The 22,520-nt window shown below is 44.1% G+C and overlaps 1 protein-coding gene and 1 long non-coding RNA gene across 3 annotated transcripts in view; one reads left to right on the forward strand and one right to left on the reverse strand.

Moving 5' to 3' along the window:
- The window catches only part of LOC146666951 (sodium channel protein type 4 subunit alpha B-like), a 54,689-nt gene extending 33,148 nt beyond the window's left edge, over positions 1–21,541 (reverse strand). Inside the window, exons 1-20 of one of the 2 annotated variants that reach the window (XM_085415101.1) lie at positions 19,643–21,541; positions 17,277–17,451; positions 17,040–17,177; positions 16,763–16,881; positions 16,596–16,667; positions 14,906–15,034; positions 13,211–13,296; positions 12,579–12,779; positions 12,004–12,067; positions 11,789–11,930; positions 11,497–11,700; positions 6,187–6,283; positions 5,788–6,017; positions 5,070–5,141; positions 4,883–4,984; positions 4,468–4,815; positions 4,213–4,378; positions 3,111–3,283; positions 2,162–2,225; positions 1,180–1,334 (exon numbers count right to left, since the gene is read on the reverse strand). In XM_085415101.1, coding sequence (XP_085271227.1) covers positions 1,180–1,334; positions 2,162–2,225; positions 3,111–3,283; positions 4,213–4,378; positions 4,468–4,815; positions 4,883–4,984; positions 5,070–5,141; positions 5,788–6,017; positions 6,187–6,283; positions 11,497–11,700; positions 11,789–11,930; positions 12,004–12,067; positions 12,579–12,779; positions 13,211–13,296; positions 14,906–15,034; positions 16,596–16,667; positions 16,763–16,881; positions 17,040–17,177; positions 17,277–17,451; positions 19,643–19,848 — 2,943 coding nt within the window. In that variant the 5' untranslated portion in view covers positions 19,849–21,541. Of the gene's footprint in view, positions 1–1,179; positions 1,335–2,161; positions 2,226–3,110; positions 3,284–4,212; positions 4,379–4,467; positions 4,816–4,882; positions 4,985–5,069; positions 5,142–5,787; positions 6,018–6,186; positions 6,284–11,496; positions 11,701–11,788; positions 11,931–12,003; positions 12,068–12,578; positions 12,780–13,210; positions 13,297–14,905; positions 15,035–16,595; positions 16,738–16,762; positions 16,882–17,039; positions 17,178–17,276; positions 17,452–19,642 lie in introns of those variants that run through there. The other variant, XM_085415100.1, reaches the window with a different exon arrangement.
- LOC146666952 (uncharacterized) lies at positions 11,033–11,651 on the forward strand. The gene is made up of 3 exons (XR_014912828.1): positions 11,033–11,147; positions 11,294–11,384; positions 11,521–11,651. It is a non-coding gene; the product is annotated as an uncharacterized LOC146666952 (long non-coding RNA).
- Positions 21,542–22,520: the final 979 nt, after the last annotated feature.

Raw genomic sequence — 22,520 nt, forward strand, 5'->3', positions numbered from 1 at the left:
CATGAGCTCTTCTTTTCTGTCTGTGTTTTTTCCCACCACCCTCCGACACATCCAGGAGATGGCTGCTCCTCCCTGATTCTGGTTCAGATGGAGGTCTCTTTCTGTTAAAAAAGGGATTCTTCCTTCCCACTGTCACCAAGGGCTGCTCTTGTCATCTGATTGTTGTGATCCTCTCTCTAATATTGTAGACTGTGATCATCTGCAACTCTGGCGCTTTAGTGAGGGGATGTTTTGTGTCTTTCAGAGCAGCACCTCTGCAATAATAAGACATAACTTTTCTACCCATGAACAGGAAACCACCCCAACAGCTCCAAAACCCAAAAAGGTTGATTCAGTTCATCTGAACGTTTTCAGTGGGAGAAACGTTTCATCATCATCAGGTGACTTCTTCAGTCTCAGCGGACTGCAGGTTTCCAACCTTATAAACAGTAGATTGCACAAGCAGATGACACAACACAGAAAAGCCACCTCGTCAGGCCAGGACTCTGCAGTCTATTCACACCTACAGGCCAGTGGACACTCTTTCAATGATGAGGATGTAACATCCTGGACAGGGAGGAACGCTGGTTTGAAGGCGGAGTCAAGGAGGCCATTTACGTGAAAAGGGAAGGACCATCTCTGAATGGAGGAGGGGCCAAAGGGTACATCTGTCACCATCTTACAATGCTGTGATTGCAGCCATTCCCCAACTCTCTGTGAATGGGACTCATGGTTATTGATCAATCGTCTTTGATCAAATGGTCAAAAGAATTTGCATATTAACGATGAAGGAACTGACCTCCCAGCCCATTGTTCCTTCAGTGGTGCTAGTTTCAGTCAGTGTGCAAATGTCCTGTTTATATGGTTGGAGACCTGCAGTCAGCTGAGACTGAAGAAGTCCCCTGATGATGAAAGTTTCTCCTGAAAACGTTACGACCAGGTGTACAGATTCAACCTTTGGGATTTACTTACCTGGATGATTGAGCATGCATCAAGACACTGATCCAAAAGTGATTTCAAAGACCAAATCAACTGTCTGTGGGTTCATGCAGGTCGCTATCAGTGCCATATGTTTAGCTTAGTGGTTTCAGTGTGGAGTTAAGCCAGGAAGATAAAACATGTCCAAGTGAGTCCAGGGTTTGAATGTGACATGAATTCATGATGTATATTGTCAAATATGTATTGACAATGTCTGTTTACCAGAGCTGCACAGCTCAGCAGGATGATGAAGACGATGAAGCCCTCAAAGAATTTGTGTTGCACGATGCAGAGGCAGGCTCTCCTGAAGTTAGACCAGACCCTGCCGGTACCCTGGGATGTGTCTATTTCCAGGAACGGACAGCAGATGTAACAGCCTGAAACACATCAGAGGCGTTGCTGACTGATTGGCTTCTGTTCTCTTGATGTAACGGAAACAGCTGCAGTGCAGGAACTTTGATATCATCTCTGTATGTCACAGTTTGTTGAACTTTTAAATTGGGTCTACATCATCCATCAAACTGAGGCACTGAAAACTAAATCATGCACAGAAGAACCAAAAGCTGCAGTTCCTCTTGCAGAGGCTCCAGCAGTGAGCCGGTCCCCATAGATTTAACATGTCCCTATGTTAAAACTTTACAGCACAAATAAACATGTTTACAGCCTGAGACCAAATCCATATCCATAATTTCCCCCTTTCATGACAACTGTAAGAGAGTGAGAGAAGGTTTGTATTGAGCCTTAAAGTTGGCATTATTAGGGGCGTGGCCTCTTTGACTAACAGGTGGATGGTGACACAGGCGGGTGTAGCTGCTAGCTGTCTGCCAATTGCAGTCCCTGAACTGTACCTCTGGACCATGTTTGTGCTGTTGGAGTCTTTTGGATCATTTTTATTACAATCATCTGACCAATAATATGGCTGCTGTGAGGTTGACTGGACCAACAGACATTCAAGAAGTCTGAGGTCCAGTTTCAGGGACTGAAACTTGAGGATTTTATTTGGATGTTACTGAACACTAATTAGCAGGTATCCGAGTCTGTGTGATCCAAATATGGTGAAAAAATGAACACGTTTACCAAAGCTCAGCATTTACGTAATTACTCTCACTGCCAGAAGAGGGAGACAAAGGTTTGTCACTGCAGGTTTAAACTATTTTACATATAATAATTTGATATAACAGTGTGTGTGTGTGTGTGCTCATACTGTTGCAGCAGCAGTCCTCAGGTTCTGGATGAGTTTCATCTTTACGTTTCTGCATGACGTCACACTGCAGACACAGAAGTTCACAAACATAAATAAACTTTAATGTCCTAGTTACTTTAAAATACTGTCACCGGACTAAGTGTTCACACTCTGAAAGCTCACGCGGTTTATGTCTCGGGTCTTTACTGTGTCTGTGAATTCAGGATGGCTGATTTCAGTCCTGTAAAAGTCTGATGATCACCTTCTTTAAACTGTTGCAGTGATTTTAACATCAGCAGCTGCTGATGAATTTCAAACAAAAACCTGAACTTTACACGGTCCAGTTGTCTGCTTTAAACCTGTGTGCTGTGGATGTGTGTGTGAAAGCATCTCATCGCTGTGTTTCACTCAATTCATCATAAAGACAACTGCAGTTATGCTGAAGCTCTGATGATGCTGCGGTCACATCGAGGGTGGAGAGATGTTCTTCATGCACAGGGATCACAGTGAGGAAAATAGTACTGTGTAATAATAAATAATAATAATGGATTGGATTTATATAGCGCTTTTCAAGGCACCCAAAGCGCTTTACAATACCACTATTCATTCACTCTCACATTCACACACTGGTGGAGGTAGCTACAGGTGTAGCCACAGCTGTCCTGGGGCAGACTGACAGAAGCGAGGCTGCCATATCGCGCCATCGGCCCCTCTGGCCAACACCAGTAGGTAAGTAGGGTAAAGTGTCTTGCCCAAGGACACAACGACCAGGACAGAGAGCCCAGGGATCGAACCGGCGACCTTCCGGTTACAGATGCGATTCCCAACCCCCTGAGCCACGGTCGCCCCGTGGCGACACAAACATGTTTATCTGCTGTTCATACTCGAGGCCGAAGCTGCGTCACACATCAGTATTTACTTTTAACATGAAATTCTGCTCTAGGATCAAAAATAGTAGAATCTGCTTTACATGCTGCGTCTCCTTTTCTTGTGCATTTTCAGGCGTCCTAAACTCGATCTCAGCCACAGCGACGGGGGCCTCCCAGGCGGCCATGTTTGTGTGGTTATCATCGAGGGTCAGCTGATCTGAGCTCACAGAGCTTAAGGCCAGATATTCCTCCTTGTTGTCTTTTTCAGTGTCACCTGCAAATGAGGAAAACATGAAAATATTTTCAAATTAAAAGCTCTAAATCTAAAACTTAAAAAAGACACAGAAATCCAAATACGATCCACAGAAAAAAAATAAACCACTAACAACAGAGTATGTATGAGGATGACCTGAAACATGAAGGCAACACTGCCTCAAACCTGCAGTCTCTCTAATGTCCAGCAGGTGGCGACTCCTCTGGTTGTAACCTGAACATTTGCAAGTATATGAGAAAATGAGCTTCGTGTTCACCTCATCACTCAGCTCACTGATGAATTTATGGTCTCAGTCACTAGTTTGAAGTCTTGTTGAGGAGAAGGAAGGACGGGAAGATTTAAGTCGAGACTACAATCCACTTTACATTTTACTACCAATGAGTAGTGAGCAGAGTCCCTCACTGTCGAAGTCAGATCCAGTTTGTAAACATCCAGTTTCAGGCTTCAAGACAGGACTTCACTAAGTCTTAGTCTTAAGTGTATATTTATTTTTCTACTCCTTTTATATCCATTTATTAGGGTTTTTTGCACTGATGTAACTCGTCGTCTTGTCTTTATATGCTGCACTGGCTGTAGCAGTCAGTGCGCCCCAGGGCAGCTGTGGCTACAATGTAGCTTGCCATCACCAGTGTGTGAATGGGCGGATGACTGAATGCAGTGTAAAGTGCTTTTGGTCCATAGGGGACCAAGTAATGCGCTATACAAATACAGGCCATTTACCATTTGCCATTTAGCGGAGATGACAATAAAGTTTGACTTTGACTAATATGTTACCTCGTTGTGGCTGTGCCAGTGTTATATCTACATTCCATGTTAATAATGCAGACCCCCAAAACAGCAATAAAGTAATGGCACAAAACAAGCTCCTTGGATTACTGTGACCTGGATAACTGAGAACCTACAAAGACAAATATACAAACAAAAACCACCTTTGTGATCTTGGTCAGCGTAGTTCTTCCCCCACAAAGTCCAGATTCTCTTGGGGATCCAGGTTCTGGTCTGTTTCATGGTACTCTGCAGAATGTTTGTTGTTTTGTCTTCTGAATCCACCAGCTGAACATTGATGAACAATAAATTCAGGAACAGATGTAGGATCTGCAAACAGACCAGGAACTCATTCAAAAACTCTGATTGGACTAAGGTGGACTGGGTCATTCTAGGTTGTTAAGTGTAAAGAGACTCACCAGCAGCTTTCCAACAATCAGGACAATCATGAAGAAGGTCACACACATGCCATCATTCGAGACCTCCATGCAATCCCATAAAGACTCTAAACACAGTCCACACAAGACCCTGAAGACAAGCATGAAGGTGTGGAAAAAGTCTTCCATATGCCAACGAGGAAGCTGGCAGTCATGAGAAATGCGACAGACGTTAGCTTTGTAGTCCGACTGGAACAGCTGCACGCCCGCCACAGAGAACATGAAGACCGTGATGAAGAGAACCAGAGTCAGGTTCCCCACTGAGGCCCAGACGATCTTCAAAAACATGTGGAGCATCGGCCACCAACGGGCCAGCCGAAACACTCGAAACTGGACAAACAGAAAGATACGTGAGAACAGATGATGATGATGACAGTGATGGTGATGTTATACTAACCGGAAGAAAACTGTGCAGCAAAGATAGACCCTCAACGTCAGCCAGTCCCAGCTGCACCAGAGAAATGATGACGAGGATAAAGTCGAAGATATGCCAGCGCACCTGTAACCACGACAACAAACAATCACAAATGTTTCTTTGAAAATGGCAGATCGCTGAACTGTTGAGAAGAAACTACAAATCTGACCTGGAAGTATCCATGCAGGCCCAGTGCGACAAGTTTGATGATCATCTCAGCTGCAAAGATCACACGGAAGACCTGCACAGTTCAAAGGGGTCAGAGGTCACAGAGTAGAAGCATGTTTTGCATCCAATTCATCCAACCATCGGCAGACAGGCGGACGAAAAACCTCGAACACACCGAGTCCCGTGCAGAAGTAGAAGTTCCAACAAAACAATAATTTTCCTGTGAAATGTCACCCATGTAAAGGTAGATCACTCTGACCAGGCATCACTGTTACTGCAAAAAGACTCACGGTGTAAATAAACCTCAGTAAAGCTCCCTCTGAATCCCAGCTGATCCTTACTTTTCTCGAGACTTGCCAGAGGTTTATACTGTACCCCCGTTACATTTTTACCTCACTGTGCTGCTTTTCCTCTCAGTTATGCAGGTCGTTTACAGGTTTGTACCGTTGGTTTGTTACCATTTGTGATGTAGTTGCTCTGAGTGGACATTTTAAACCACTCTTGCTAGGTGGCTGAAGAACCCGCTAAAAGCATTCATCACTAAATTGGTCATGGAGGCACATCGAAGAAGAACATATGGTCCCTCCGACTGATCAAGTCTACACCAAACTAAGGGAGCAGAATGGAAAAGTCCTGATTTTAGCCTGCAGTGAAGAAGCTGCCATTAAATTAACCAAGTAGGAGATAACAGGGTCTGCAGACACTTCTTCAACACTCACCAGCTCAGCGATGACCAGGGTCTCCATGAACTCCACCATCATAGGGTAATGTTCCATGGCTGTGAAGATGGTGCTAACAATGATGCAGATGATGATGACCAGGTCAAAGAAAGGGTTCGTGATAAAAGTGTGAAACTGCTGTTTGAGCCATCGCCAGCAGCCACAACAGTCCCCCTTCAGGAAGGCGTCAGTGCAGGTGCAGCACAAAGGCCGGTGGTGCTCCTCTGCCTCTGCAACACAAAGCTACTCTGTGAGGCCACAAACTGTGTCAGCATTAAGTTGTCTGCAGAGCCTCGGCTCTTCGCGTTTGTCTGTGACTGCTCTCAGTGACAGAGCGTGTTGTCCTGTCCCAATGAAGGAAGGTGGAGGTTAAAGAGGTGGAGGTAAATATCTGTTTACCTTCAACGTATTCTTGCTTAGTAGCTCGTATACCAGCTGATTTCTTCTTCTGCAGTGAGTCCTGTTGCTCTGGAGTCTCTGCCCTGCTGGAAGCCTGCTGTCCATAACAAAACACCCAAATTCAGTTATGCTAAATGACGATTTCAGCAGAGCCATCCCACAGTACTCTGAACAGTTTCCAAACAGGGTTATTTTGTGTCAGAAAGATCACGGCTGACACAATAAGTTGAGAAGAAGCTGGTGAAAGGTTTTTGGAACAGCTGGATTTTAAATGCTGCCGACAGGTCTGCAGGATCGGTCACATGCTAGACACAGAAGGATATTTAGATGAAGAATAGGACGTGTTTGATATATGAACAGAACTAAAGCCCGATAATAGACCTACTCGTGTTATTCCAGTATATTTTGTACAGGTGTGGAATGTTTTAGCAACACTGGCAACACCTGGGCCTAGTGTGCCAGTGCTCCAAGCTGTCAGAGCTCAGCTGTTGGTGTGGCTCTCCTCCTAGAGACACACACCTTATGGTTATTTTATATTGTTTCTATTGTGTTGTTTACATATTGTTGTGATTTACATTGCTGTGATTGAGAGTCGTCATCTACCCGAACCAAATTCCTCGTATGTGTCTGCGCATATACACGACCAATAAAGGCGACTCTGATCTCCCTTTTGTCGTGGCCATGGAGCCCATCAACCTGCTCAATGAGGCCTGTAGAGTCTGAGGTGGGGCTGTTGGACCTCAGCCACAGTAACTGGGGTTTCTCTGTGGTTTCTCTGAACATCAGTTCTTGCCGTGAATTTGCTGCAATGCCCAGTGTGGTATCATAATGAATCATTTGTTTATATATGCATAGTTGCAGTCTTACACGCCTCTCTGCAGCTTCTCTCCTCCTGCGACCCCCCCAAAAACCCATCTCCATAGAGACTGTGTCAGCTCCCAAACAGACAAAAAACAAACTAAAAACCAGCAACAAACAACTTAAACATAAACAATTACAAAGAAAGAACAATACAGTATCCACATCTGAACCAAAGAGTAAAACAGTGAAATGTGGATTATTAAATATTAGGTCTCTCTCCTCCAAGTCTCTGTTAGTACATGACTTAATAATTGATCAACAAATTGATTTACTCTGCCTTACAGAAACCTGGTTGCAGCAGGATGATTATGTTAGTTTAAATGAATCAACACCCCCGAGTCATTCTAACTACCAGAAATCTCGAAGCACAGGCCGAGGGGGAGGTGTGGCAGCAATTTTTCACACCAGCCTATTAATTAATGAAAGACCCAGACAGACTTTTAATTCATTTGAAAGCCTGATGCTTAGCCTCGTCCACCCCAGCTGTGAAACTCAGAAACCAGTCTTACTTGTTATCATCTATCGTCCACCTGGGCCTTACACAGAGTTTCTGTCTGATTTCTCAGACTTTATATCTAATTTAGTTCTGAGCTCAGATAAAATAATTATTGTGGGTGATTTTAACATCCATGTAGATGCTAAAAATGACAGCCTCAACATGGCATTTAATCTGTTATTAGACTCAATTGGTTTCTCTCAAAATGTAAAAGAACCCACCCACCACTTTAATCACACTCTAGATCTTGTTTTAACATATGGCATAGAAACTGAACATTTAACAGTGTTTCCTGAAAACCCTCTGCTGTCTGATCATTTCCTGATAACATTTACATTTACAATAATTGATTACACAGCGGTGGAGAGTAGACTTTATCAAAGTAGATGTCTTTCTGAAAGCGCTGTAACTAAGTTTAAGAATATAATCCACCCACTGTTATCATCTTCAATGCCCTGTACCAACACAGAGCAGAGCAGCTATCTGAACGCTGCTCCAACAGAGGTCGATTATCTTGTTAATAATTTTACCTCCGCACTACGTACGACTCTGGATACTGTAGCTCCAGTGAAAACTAAGGTCTCTAATCAGAAGTACCTGACTCCATGGTATAATTCTCAAACACGTAGCCTAAAGCAGATGACTCGTAAGCTGGAGAGGAAATGGCGTGTCATAAATTTAGAGGATCATCATTTAGCCTGGAGAAATAGTTTGCTGCTTTATAAGAAAGCCCTCCGCAAAGCCAGAACATCTTACTATTCATCACTGATTGAAGAAAATAAGAACAACCCCAGGTTTCTCTTCAGCTCTGTTGAGCCAACAATCCCTTTAACGTTAACTAGTAATGACTTCATGAACTTCTTCACAAATAAAATTTTTATCATTAGAGAAAAAATTACCAGTAATCATCCCACAGATGTAATATTATCTACAGCTACTGTTAGTACCATTGATGTTAAGTTAGACTCTTTTTCTCTAATTGATCTTTCTGAGTTAACTTCAATAATTACTTCCTCCAAACCATCAACATGTCTTTTAGACCCCATTCCTACAAAACTGCTCAAAGAAGTCCTGCCACTAATTAATTCTTCGATCTTAAATATGATCAACCTATCTCTAATGATCAGCTATGTACCACAGGCCTTCAAGCTGGCTGTAGTTAAACCTTTACTCAAAAAGCCATCTCTAGACCCAGCAGTCTTAGCTAATTATAGGCCATTCTCCAACCTTCCTTTATATCAAACATCCTTGAAAGAGTAGTTGTCAAACAGCTAACAGATCATCTGCAGAGGAATGGTTTATTTGAAGAGTTTCAGTCAGGTTTCAGAGCTCATCACAGCACAGAAACAGCTTTAGTGAAGGTTACAAATGATCTTCTTATGGCCTCTGACAGTGGACTCATCTCTGTGCTTGTCCTGCTAGACCTCAGTGCAGCGTTCGATACTGTCGACCATAATATCCTATTAGAGCGATTAGAACATGCTGTAGGTATTACAGGTACTGCACTGCAGTGGTTTCTATCATATCTATCTAATAGACTCCAGTTTGTGCATGTAAATGGAGAGTCCTCTTCACACACTGAGGTTAATTATGGAGTTCCACAGGGTTCAGTGCTAGGACCAATTCTGTTTACATTATACATGCTTCCCTTAGGCAGCATCATTAGAAGACATAGCATACATTTACACTGCTATGCTGATGACACCCAGCTCTATCTGTCCATGAAGCCAGATAACACACACCAATTAGTTAAACTGCAGGAATGTCTTAAAGACATAAAGACCTGGATGGCTGCTAACTTCATGCTTCTTAATTCAGATCAAACTGAGGTTATTGTACTCGGCCCTGAAAAGCCTAGAAATATGGTATCTAAGCAGATTCTTACTCTGGATGGCATTACCTTGGCCTCCAGTAACACTGAGGAACCTTGGAGTCATTTTTGACCAGGACATGTCCTTCAATGCACATATTAAACAAATATGTAAGACTGCGTTCTTCCATTTGTGCAACATCTCTAAAATTAGAAATATCCTGTCTCAGAGTGACGCTGAAAAACTAGTTCATGCATTTATTACTTCCAGGCTGGACGACTGTAATTCATTATTATCAGGGTGTCCAAAAAACTCACTGAAAAGCCTTCAGCTAATCCAAAATGCTGCAGCAAGAGTCCTGACAGGGACTAGAAAGAGAGAGCAGATTTCTCCTGTTTTGGCTTCCTGTTAAATCCAGAATTGAATTCAAAATCCTGCACCTCACATACAAGGTCTTAAATAATCAGGCCCCATCTTATCTCAATGACCTTGTAGTACCATATCACCCTATTAGAGCACTTCGCTCTCGCTCTGCAGGCCTACTTGTTGTTCCTAGAGTATTTAAAAGTAGAATGGGAGGCAGAGCCTTCAGTTTTCAGGCCCCTCTTCTGTGGAACCAGCTTCCAGTTTGGATTCAGGAGACAGACACTATCTCTACTTTCAAGATTAGGCTTCAAACTTTCATTTTTGCTAAAGCATATAGTTAGAGCTGGACCAGGTGACCCTGAATCCTCCCTTAGTTATGCTGCAATAGATGTAGGCTGCCGGGGGATTCCCATGATGCATTGAGTTTTTCCTTTCCAGTCACCTTTCTCACTCAGTATGTATTAACAGACCTCTCTGCATTGAATCATATCTGTTATTAACCTCTGTCTCTCTTCCACAGCATGTCTTTATCCTGTCTTCCTTCTCTCACCCCAACCGGTCGCAGCAGATGCCCCGCCCCTCCCTGAGCCTGGTTTTGCCGGAGGTTTCTTCCTGTTAAAAGGGAGTTTTTCCTTCCCACTGTCGCCAAAGTGCTGCTCATAGGGGGTCATATGATTGTTGGGTTTTTTTCTCTGTATTTATGAAGCGCCTTGAGGCGACTTATGTTGTGATTTGGCGCTATATAAATAAAATTGAATTGAATTTAATTTAATTAACAGTTATTATCAGTACAGGCGTCTTAAGTTCATGTTTATTTTTCTGGAGAAGCGCACAGAGTAGGTTGATTGTTGAGATAGGGCATTGTGTGTTGCTATACTGGCGAGGCCAGGAAAGGTGGTTGTTAGGCTGAAATTGTTAAATGTTGCCATTATTGTACTTAAGTTTGTAAGCCTGGCCTTAAACTGTGTGCTCAGAGACATGCTTCTGTTTCTGTTGCCCTCCCCAGCCTGTTGAATGGTGAGGGGGGCTATAGCGTAACTGTAGGCACATCCTCAGCAGGAAGTCACACAAACGTACCCCCATCCACACACACACACAAACATGCTCGCACATGCATATACACACACACACACACACACACACGCAGTGTTTTAACCTTTTGTGACCATAGGGGTTTTTTACAATGGGTGCTTGTGTAAACTGTGTGTCACACAAAAAAAGGCTGCAAGCGGGGGCTGGTTCTTTGGAGTAATCTGAGCTCGAGGGCAGAAGGGCTGCTCCGAGATCCTCCCCTTGCTGTAGCATGTGAAAACCGATCGATTGCTGTTCTGTATTTCCTTCTTTACAGGAATCAGTGTGAACCAGCGGGCCTGCTGTAGCGCAGACCCAACAGCGGTGTTGAGTCTGTTCCAGAAGTCGAGATAAACGTAAGAATTTAGAAGAAGAGAGGGCTGTAAGTTAGGTAGACGTAAAAAAAAGTTGCACCTGTAACATGTGACACAAGGTTCAGCAAATAAGAAGCAACTTTATTCCCGTGTGTGGATCATTGATTCCTTCTTTTGTTTTTTTGAAGGTGCAGCACCCAGTCCTGGAGAGAAGGTGGTATTGTGTTAGCACACACCTGGATGCTCCACAGCAAACTGACAAAATCTGCTGTTAAAGAGGTGCACACACTTACTGATGACCAACCAATGAACTAAATCTGATTAGACTTGATTAGTATTTGGCTGCTCATTGCCCTCCTAATTCCTGTGGAAGCAATGAGTCCTTACTGACCTCCTCCTCCTCTCTCCTCTTCAGCACCTCCACAATCCGTCCGAACTCTTCTTCTCTTTGTATGGCCTCGGCATCTTGAGTCTCTTCTTGCTCCGCTCGTGTCACAACAACCACTGCCAAAATGAGACTGAGCAGGAAGAAACAACCCGGGAAGAAGACGAACAGAAAGACGATCAGATAGGATTTTCCTGCAGTTCGCAACGTCTGCAAAGGGACAGACAGGTGAGAGAAACAGATGAGACAACCGGAGTACTGGGAGGAGCCTGCATGTGGTCATCGGTGAGTTACTGACCAACTGCATCAGGCCTTCCCAGAAGTCGTGCATCATGAGTCTGAAAAGTGACATCAGAGACCAGAAAAACGAGTCGTAGCTGGTGTATCCGAAGTTTGGGTTACTTCCTGCTTTCACACAGGTGAAACCATCTGGACACCACCTGAACACATAAAAAACAGTTTGTTTTTATTGTTGTTGTTGTCAGTGAATGAAAGAGACTCATGTTTACTTACTCAGCGTCTGACTGGTTTCCACACACCAGAGGATCAGGATGTCCAGGAATGTAGTAATAGTTTTCTAGAAGGCAGACAGACATCCAAACCGTACAAACGGATCATATTTCACCTTTCTAATTTAAGGGCAGGGGTGGCAACGATGACAGGTGCTGAAGTCTGCACTACAAAGCCAGCTGAACATTTCTAAACTTTCTAATACCAGGATCAATTCTCGCAGAGCCCCAGGTCCTGATAACATCCCTGGACGAGCACTGAGGGACTGTGCTGCAGAGCTGTCTTCACGGACATGTTTAATACATCACTGAGCCAGGAAATACTCTCAATGACAGATTCAAGGTCACATTTATGCTGCAATTCTCAGCATCTACATTGTTGCGGGTGATTTTAAAATCTGATAACAACAAATAAAACTGTTTTTGGACCTGAAGACTTTTCCTCAGAGGTTCACCTGATCTCACATGAGATCTCTTTCCACTGCTTTCATTGTAATGTTGGAAGAAGACCTGCGAGTCAGCCATCTGACTGTCTTAAAAGGCTAACCGGCCAATCAGGACGTGGTACGACCATCATACCTGGAGAGGTGGTGTGGTTGTGGAAATCGAACTCTGTCGTGTTTGTGTTCATCGACCAGATGACACATTTGTTCTTCAGGGTTCCCATGAAGAGCTGTAAACCAATCATAGCCAAGATGCTAAGGCAGAACAACGTCAGGATGATGACACAACCAAGCCTCTTCACCGATTGGACAAGAGCTTCGACTGTCTTCTTCAGACCTGTGAAGACAGCCCCCGCTGTGAATACAAGTCGCACACACACACACGCACAGACACACACAGACACACACAGACACACGCACGCACACACAGACACGCACACACACACAGACACACACACACACACACACATGCGCGCACACACGCACAGACACACACAGACACACGCACGCACACACAGACACAGACACGCACACACAGACACGCACACGCGCACACAGACACGCGCACACAGACACACGCACGCACACACAGACACGCACACGCGCACACAGACACGCGCACACAGACACGCACACGCGCACACAGACACGCGCACACAGACACGCACACACAGACACGCGCACACACACACGCGCACACACGCGCACACACACACAGACACACACAGACACACACACACACACACACACACACAGACACACACACACCTCGGCTGCATGTGAAGATCTTCAGCAGCAGAGAAATCGTCATCAGCACAGCAAACTTCCCCAAATCTACGAACTGTGACACCAATCTGAGACACAGAGTCATCATCACCACCTTCATCATCATCATCATGAAGCAGTGATTAAAGCAGCTGTAAAACATAAAGACACATTTACAGCCGAGCAGGAAAAAGCCAAAGTGTGTCGAGCAGAACATACAGAAGCAAAGCCGGTGATGAGGACGTGACAGTTAGTGTCCTAATATAAATCTAAAACCTTTATCAGTGACAAAGGTAGAGGAGACGTACACAGGAAAGCTACACAGGAAAGCAGAGCAGCACAGCGAGCGTTCAGCTACAGGAGGTTAGCTTGTTACCAAGCCTTAAGAAACATCAAGAGTCTCTGTGGTCAGTTTGCTGGGACAGTGTTTGATGTCATCCTGGATTCAAACACTGAAAGAGTGCCAGACCTAAACAAGGAGTTTCAGTGCCTGAACCAAGGAACAACTAAACTCGAAATATAAGGGTAATAACAAAGGAACGGCCCCGGGACAGGCCAAGGACATCGTGAAGAGATCTCGGCTTTTCTGCTTAGGCTGCTGTCCCTGCAACCCAGCTTCAGATAAGCAGAAGAAAACTAGATGGATGGATGTGGTGGTGAAAGCAGCAAAAAGATAATTTTCATCTTCACAGCTGGAAAAAGCCCACCTTATTTGCACGGACATGGATCTATGGATATGAGACCACACTGACAAGAACTGTGTTGGTGTAACTGTAAAGGTCACGTCCAGCATTGAGTGGATTCAATCGGTGGATCACATTTCTTGAGTATTTTCTGAGCTGCAGTGAGCCTTGTTATTCAGGACTGAGAGGCTCTTATTGTGAAGGCTCTTTTATACTGTTTCCTGTTTTTTGGATCACGTTAATCTGTAACCAACATTAACCCCCTAAGATCCGAACTCTTCCTCGGCATGCATTTTTAATTTCTCTTTGATATTTGGGCATATTGGGACCCGATGAATGTAAAAATAAAGAATTACCAGATTATTTTTTTTACCTAATTTTTGTTTCTAAGAAAAATGAAAGCCACATATGAGGATATTTGTTTAAAATTTCAGTAGAACAGTAGGAGTATAATGTCCTCGTGAGTGGATATCAGGCCGTTGCAGAGCGAAATTGAGTATTTCGGTCTAAATAACCCAAAATGTGATGTCCACACGTGGACGCCAGGTCCTAGGAGGTTAAAGAAGTGAACAAAGAGGAGCTCTTCCATTAACAAACTCACAGTATAAGCAGTCCTAATTGTACCTCATCAATGAGCTTGCAGAGACACCTTCAGCAGCAACAGCTTGATGTGATCATTTTCTGTATGACTAATCAGTCTGGCTCGATTAGGAGCACCTGGCTGCTGCTTACCCTCTTAACTCCCATGAAGGCAATAAGGCTGGACTTGTTTTTTTTCTCAGGATCGTCCTGTGAAAACTTTCTTTTCCAATAACTGTACGTGTCGGAGAATCACGGCAGAGAAATAAGTCTCACCAACTTCATGTCAGCCGTTTTCCAATAAATCTAAAACAGATTACACTGAATTTTGTTTGTGCAACCTGAAGTTGCCCCCTGCTGGTCATTAGAAAGAATGCAGATTCATGGCTGTACATACAGTCTGTGTGAGAGTGTGAGGTGTGTTATTGAGCCTTACAGGGTGCTGATGATGATGATGTCCAGCCAGTTCCAGGGATCTCTGAGGAAGGTGAAGCGTCCCACACAGAAGCCTCTCGCCACGACTTTCACCAGAGCCTCAAACACGAAGATTGCCATGTACACGTACCTGTTCACATAAACGTGAGACAGAGAGCTTTCACACCAGAGAAGTCTGGGCTCGGGAGAGCCCGAGTGCCCTGGAGGGACTTTCCCTGCCGGATACACGATGGACGGGTGGCAGACATGGAGGATCGTGTGCCTGGCAGGACTGTGGATCGAGGACGCTGAAGATATCTACCTATTCGGAACCATGAAAACAGGGTTCTTGCTGATCGGAGCTGGCTTGGCCCTGGCTTATCGGAGAATTAAGAAAGTGGAACCGGCTGTTCAAACCCCCCCAAGGCTGCCCGCTGGGATTGAAACAATGGGACGAGGCGCGACGTCTCAGAATGGGCTCACTGAGTGCAGCATGGTGTGGTGGGGCGTGGTCTGCGGGGCCGTGCGGACGCACCTGCACGGCATCCGCAATCACGCCCGCCGTGTTAAAACACGGGGACTCAGGGGTTGGTGGTGGTGTGGTGTGACGTGAATCAAATAAAGTTGGCTCTGAACGTCGCTCCGTGGTCCCGCCGTGCCTTATTCATGCCACACATGGTTAAGAGCTTGGAGAATCTTATGGCTGCCATGAATACTCAGAATAAGACCTCTGAGTGAAAGTTGGATCACATCTTGGAGCAGCTCTCTGCGGTCGTGAGTTCTCAGAATCTGGTCTTTGAGCACAAGAATTGACAAGACCACGGAGCGCAAGTTTGATAACATCATGGAGAAGCTCGCGGCTCTGCAACGGGAGATTGAGAGACCAGTGTCGGAGTGTTAAAGAACAGCTTTGAAATTCTCATGAGTTGTCCGCATAAAAGAAAAATCACCATCATAATGCAGCTGTCCCTTCGGCGCCAGCTGTGGGCTCAAGGCTGGAGCCGAACAAAAACACCCTGATAACGACTGTGTTTAGTCTGTTCCTTCCCATTCCCTACAAGGCCACCTGGGTTGGCTGGAAGACTGTTTATTTAGCCTGGCAGGGCGAAGGACACTGTCTCAGCTAAACTCTGGACACACACACACATACATCAACACTGATATGCACACACTCATCCCCCCTCCCTTTCCAAACGCCTCCGATGCTTGTTCCCTCCTGGAGAACACGGTGGGTCTGAGACAGTAAAGTGCTTCCATTATACTGAAGAGGAGGCAAACACTTCCACCGCAGATCTCTCCTAAATGGACGAGTCACACAAAAGCTGTCTCGATGGAGAAACATCACAACAGGCCCTTTAAGCCGTCTCTTAATTGTCTGTATGACAAATCTATTCACATATCAGAACACTCTGAGCATTTCCTGTCTCGACAACAGCGAGCAAAGTCAGTTTGACCTTTACAGACCTGTGTGTGCTGCTGCTGTCAGACTGAGGACAGACTGAGGACAGACTGGCTCTTTGTCTTTGAGCCTTAGCATGGATTTAGACTTTAAAACCATTCTCATGCTGTGACTCATCGATGCTGCCATCAACAGCCCTGTTCATCACTTAGTCGTGTTTTTCTGCTCCTGATGAAAGATCTGTGTGTGTGTGTGTGTGTGTGTGTGTGTGTGTGTGTGTGTGTGTGTGTGTGTGTGTGTGTGTGTGTCTTACTTCACCACAGGAAATTTGAACTCCAGAACACCGAAGCCCAGGATCGCCAGTAGGATGAATATACTGAAGAATGTGTGAGAGTTCAGGGAAAACTCAGCTCACCTGGTCCAGAGAGCTAAAACCTGACCACACAGAGGCTCCTGACACTATGACATCATAAAGGATATGGATGAAGAAGGGTCTTGATGGCGATGGTCCTCAACGGGTTGAATGGACTCAGCAGGTAACAAGACGAGTCAGCACTAAACCTGTTAATGATGTTTCCTTTACTGAGAACCATGAAGGTCTGCAGAGAGACAGGTGAGAGACAGACATGTGAGAGACAGACATGTGAGAGACAGACAAGTAAGAGACAGACAAATGGGTGAGGGACAGACAGGTGAGGGACAGACAGGTGAGAGACAGACGGGTGAGGGACAGACAGGTAAGAGACAGGTCAGAGACCTTGCGTGATTGGTAGAAGGGATCTAGATCCTCCAATGGGGTGTTGAGAAGCTGAGGTGGCAGGTCCCCATAGATTAAGGGGAGGGACTTTCCAGTCTCCAGGTGAGCAGCTGGTTTGGGCAGGTTTTTCTGAGTTACCTAGGTTACACACAGGACCTTCCCGTCATGCCGTTGATCAGCGTTATCGAGTGCACTTATTAGTTATCAGTTATTGACAGCTGAAAGTTTGATCAGTACCCATTTATCCTTCCACGTCTTTCGCTCCTTTGCCCCAGTTACATGTTGTTGTTGGACTTCCTGTGAGGCCGTCGTGAAGTGTCTGAAGACCTCCGTACCCACAGGTGGCAGCAGAGACACCATGCTGTCATCCTGCAGTGCTGCCCGGATCTTGTTGTCACCTAGCAGCAGGGTTCTACGGGGAAAATAGGGGTGGCATTTTGGTGTTTTGATCGGACTGTCATGAGACAGGTTACTTTCACTGTTTGAAACTAATCCTTCTCATGACAGTCCGATTATTTAGAAAACATTCATTAAGTCGTGAGCACTCTGGGATATAAGCCCGAGCTAAAGCACTTAACGGGTTTACTTTAGGGGGCGCCACAGACCGCACACGTTTAGAAATCAGTTAAATGTATTTGTGTGAAAATAATTTTGTCAGATTTAAGGCACCAGAAATAGGCAAGTAATGCGATACTGTAATCCAATTAGTTTTTTTTAAATTAACAAGTAATATAAGGGACTACTATTGCAAAAAAAGTAATTAGATTACTGTTACTTTCCCATAAGCACGCTGTGTTACTGTGCTACTAAACCGTGATTTTTTTTTGTGAGAGTGTCTCATGAGAATGACATAAGCGTGTGCGACATTCGTGGTAACAGACGTGTGCAGATCAACAATGGATAATATGGAGCGATGGAGAAAGTAAGACCACGCAGCGTTTAAAGCGTGGAAGTAATCACATTACTTTGAGTTTAAATCCGTAAAAAGGGACACAAACATTAGCGTCTGCTGTTCCCTCTGCGTGGGAAGAAAACTCTTTTCTACAGCGAAAGATGAAACTTCAAATCTGAGCGAGCAGAGAGCACGCTGCCACGGGAATGTGACATTCACAGACAAACCGCCGGATCCCCCCATGACATGACCGCTGTGGGCAAACCTCCACCCGCCCCAATCCTGCTAAACAGGGGACAATAGATTTAGGAGCTGCTGAGTCTTTGATTTTTGTTTATTTTCTCCTGTGTTTTACTTGCATCTATTTGAAAGAGTGAGTGTAAACACACAAAAAAATGTTTTATATACTGGATTATGCAGAAAAAATAGAATTTGCTGGAAGGACTATTGCTCGATAACGTATTCAGGTTGTGTATCATGTTTTTGAAAAGTAACTAAGTAAATGCTTTTGAAAATAAGTAATCAGTATTTAGCAACTAATTACTTTTCAAGTAACTTGACCAACACTGCCCTACCCAGTTTAATGAGTAGTGACTCATTAAACTGGGTAGGGCATCTTATATCTGTTATGAAACATTTCACATCACACAACCTACAGAAATGGGTGAGGGTCACAGTGAGGTCAGCTAACGTCATATCATGTTTACTTTGACAAAACCTCCAATCAAGAGGAGTTTTTGATTTTATTGTTTGATTTTTTTTAATCAACTTAACACTTTGCTGTCTTTTAAATTTCTGCCTGTGATGTTACGTAAGGCTTCCTCTTCACACATTCAGGACTCTTGACGTGTAGTTGTACCTAGAGTGCGTAGCTGAACGTGTGTTTTTTATGTGTTCATTGAGGAAAACTTTGCAGAGATGTGAATGATAAAGAACAAAGGCTGTCTTCAATACAAAATCAATACAAATCCTTTCTGAAATCCTGTGCCGCCCACCTGATCCAGCCCTAACGATATGCTTGTCCCCTGCACACTTTGCCCCTCTTTCCTCTCCACTCTCAGATGCTAAAACTCTCAAATAAAGCAAAAAGTAAAAAAGAAGAAACTGTAAAAGAAACATATGAAACATTAATTTTGATCCATATAACCATAAACCACCTGCTTTATGTGCCAATAACACAGTTTTATTTGTGGTATTATTTGTATTTTCTTAGTATTTTATTACTTTTTTTTGCTAAAGCAATGCTTCTAAAAAATATCCTCCATTGTCATAAATGGCCTGTATTTGTACAGCGCTTTACTAGTCCCTAAGAACCCCAAAGTGCTTTACACATCCAGTCATCCACCCATTCACACACACATTCACACACTGGTGATGGCAGCTATATTGTAGCCACCCTGGGGCGCACTGACAGAGGCGAGGCTGCCAGACACTGGCGCCACCGGGCCCTCTGACCACCACCAGTAGGCAACGGGTGAAGTGTCTCGCCCAAGGACACAACGACCAAGACTGACCGAGCCGGGGCTCGAACCGGCAACCTTCCCATTAAAAGACGAACTGCCAACTCTTGAGCCACGATCGTAATAGTAATTATAATAGTAATAGCATTTTAGGAGTGCAGTTCTACACAGAGGAAGGAGTGCAGGTTTGTGAACCAAAGTCTATCACTGTCCCACACGTTTCACTGAAAACCAGTTTAAATCAGACTTACAGCTGTGAAGGATTCAGCCTCAGCTGATTGGCTCTCCTCAGCAGCGCACCTCTCTCCTTCGTGCTGCTCCAGAAATCAAAAAAAGACATTTTTCTGTCTTCGGCGTCCCACCTCTCACTGATACAGCTCTGTCTGTCTCTCTGTCTGAATCTGTTTTCAGTGATCAGCTCTCTGCTCCAGCTGTTTGTCCATGGCTCCAACCACATTAGTTACAAGACACACACAAAGGAACAGAATTGGGAACCGTGTTCTCCCAAAGAGACTCCCACATCCTGATTTCCTGGAAACAGTCTCTCTATCACACACAGAGACACAAACACACAGGAATGAAGCTGTTGGTTGTTTTATAAGAACTCTGTTCATCTGTGGATAAAAACATCTGAGCCATTCTGTCTACTGATTTCATCCTCCCCTGAAAACCCATCTGACTGACTAACTCTGCACACTTTCAGTTAGATTTCTGTCTTTTTTAATTCATTTTTGGCTTCACATTCCTCATCACCTACTTATTACTGCTTAGGTTAATAGGTAGGTTAATAAGTATGTTTAGGTCGTGTTTCATCCTAAACATCAAACTATGTCTTCATCAAACAGCTGCTGGCAATTTCCACGATTTCCATAATAAATAGAGTAAATTTGACAAGTTCACTGCATACTTTCTTATTGTGATATCCACAGGAAAAAAAAACAACTATGTAATTTCTGGAGAAACTGTGGTGGGATTGTTGCTACTGGTGGACTGGTGGTCTTTGTTCTTGGTTGCAGGTAAAGACAAAGTGAAAGGGGCGATGGCTCATAAACACAGGGGTAGTTACAATCAATATGTTCCTGCATTCAAAGTGTCGTCACCCTCATCATTCAGGGACATTTACTTTGTTGTAATAAAGCTCTCCCTCTGAGTACGGGATCATTTTGCCCACTGCAAAACGTTTACAGTTTCTCTCTGAGATTATAGGGACATCTGAAAAGGTTGTTGATGTGTAACAACACCCATAAAAAATATTAGCATGGAAAATGCCGCTGTTCATGCTGTACTCACAACCTTGGAAACACAAGGGAGAGGTCAGCTTTGAACAACTGCAAAGCTCTCCAGAGAGTTGTGCGGTGTGTCGAAAGGATAATTGGAGGTGAGCTTCCCACACACATACGTGTGTGTATATACCTATATCTCTTTTAGTTTTTTAAATTAACAAGTAATATAAGGGACTACTATTGCAAAAAATGTAATTAGATTACTGTTAGTTTCCCATAAGCACGCTGCGTTACTGTGCTACTAAACCGTGATTTTTTTTTGTGAGAGTGTCTCATGAGAATGACATAAGCGTGTGCGACATTCGTGGTAACAGACGTGTGCAGATCAACAATGGATAATATGGAGCGATGGAGAAAGTAAGACCACGCAGCGTTTAAAGCGTGGAAGTAATCACATTACTTTGAGTTTAAATCCGTAAAAAGGGACACAAACATTAGCGTCTGCTGTTCCCTCTGCGTGGGAAGAAAACTCCTTTCTACAGCGAAAGATGAAACTTCAAATCTGAGCGAGCAGAGAGCACGCTGCCACGGGAATGTGACATTCACAGACAAACCGCCGGATCCCCAAAAAAGAAACGTATCCAAAATCACACAAACAGAAAATGCATTAACCTTATACAAGAGAGCTCATGAAGATTAATGCACAGACACTGATTAAACCTGGCTAAGAACACAGACATATGTAATGAAAATCAGCTTGCTACTTTCATAAGTGTTAGAATAGTGTGAAGTTAACACACTTAAAGCTTGAAGTAATTAGTGAATTGGAAGTGCTCTTGTGGCGATTGAGCAAAACAAGTGATTACTCTAGGAAGAAAATTCAAAATAATTTAATAATGTGGTAAGATTTAAATCTGTCTTTCTCTTGTCACGGTAACTTCCTGAGATATGACTCAGTATGCAAATTAGCTGAAATGAGTGGTGAGAAAGAAGCTTCCTGTGTGGCTGAGGCTTTGAATGGAGGAAACAGAGCAGTGACTGAGGAGGATTACTTGGTGAAATTAAGCCCCGTGTTTGCCTTTGCTCTCTGTTGCGTCGTACCCTCAACATGCTGTGTGTTTGTCCAGTTTTCCTGCACCTCGGTTCAAAGTCTTGTTTTGTTTTTGCTTTGCTTTTGTGAGTTTTGCCAGCAATAAAGCTGTTTTGAGTTCCAGTCCCGCTCTTTCCTGCCTGCCTGCCACACAGCCAACAATGCCAGTTTCTGGTAGTTGCAGCTCTGAGTGTTTGTTTCTTAATGGTATGAAAAAGATGTCGTCGGAGTGTAAACCGATTGGTCCTCGCTGCAGAACCCTTTGGAACCAGAGAGTGTTGTTCACACATGAAGCCTAGTCATGGAGCTCCAGATATGTTCTAGAAACATCTATTTACATCCTGTCTCAGAGCGACGCTGGAAAAGTCATTTTTGACCAGAATATGTCCTTCAGTGTACAGATGTGCATATTAGCTTCTCTTCACTGGTTTTCTTTTAAATCCAGAATTACATTTAAGATCATTGTCGTCACATGGAGAAGTGAATGACCCTTAACCGCTCTAAGCCATGCAGCTGTAACCTCAGGCTATGGAGAGATGAATGCACTGAACGCCTCTTTTCATTCCCCAGGTGTTTATACACACACTACTGCCGACCATTCAGTTTTGTCTTCTCTCTCCCAGTTTGTGTTGGATCCTCATTCTGTGCGACCCGCTAATGTTACCTGATGCTACAAAGCTACTGTAACCATAACACGCCTAATTACTGTTATCAGGACAGTGCTAACATTAGCACAACAGTCTGTAGTAGGGTTGCCAACTCTCTGAAAAATAAATAAGGGACACCTCGTGGCCAGGGCCGGGCGACCCAGTTGTC

Source organism: Rhamphochromis longiceps, linkage group LG7 (genome assembly GCF_057381845.1).
Source record: "Rhamphochromis longiceps isolate RC_006_pf linkage group LG7, R_longiceps_female_GT1.1, whole genome shotgun sequence".
Classification (NCBI taxonomy): domain Eukaryota; kingdom Metazoa; phylum Chordata; class Actinopteri; order Cichliformes; family Cichlidae; genus Rhamphochromis; species Rhamphochromis longiceps.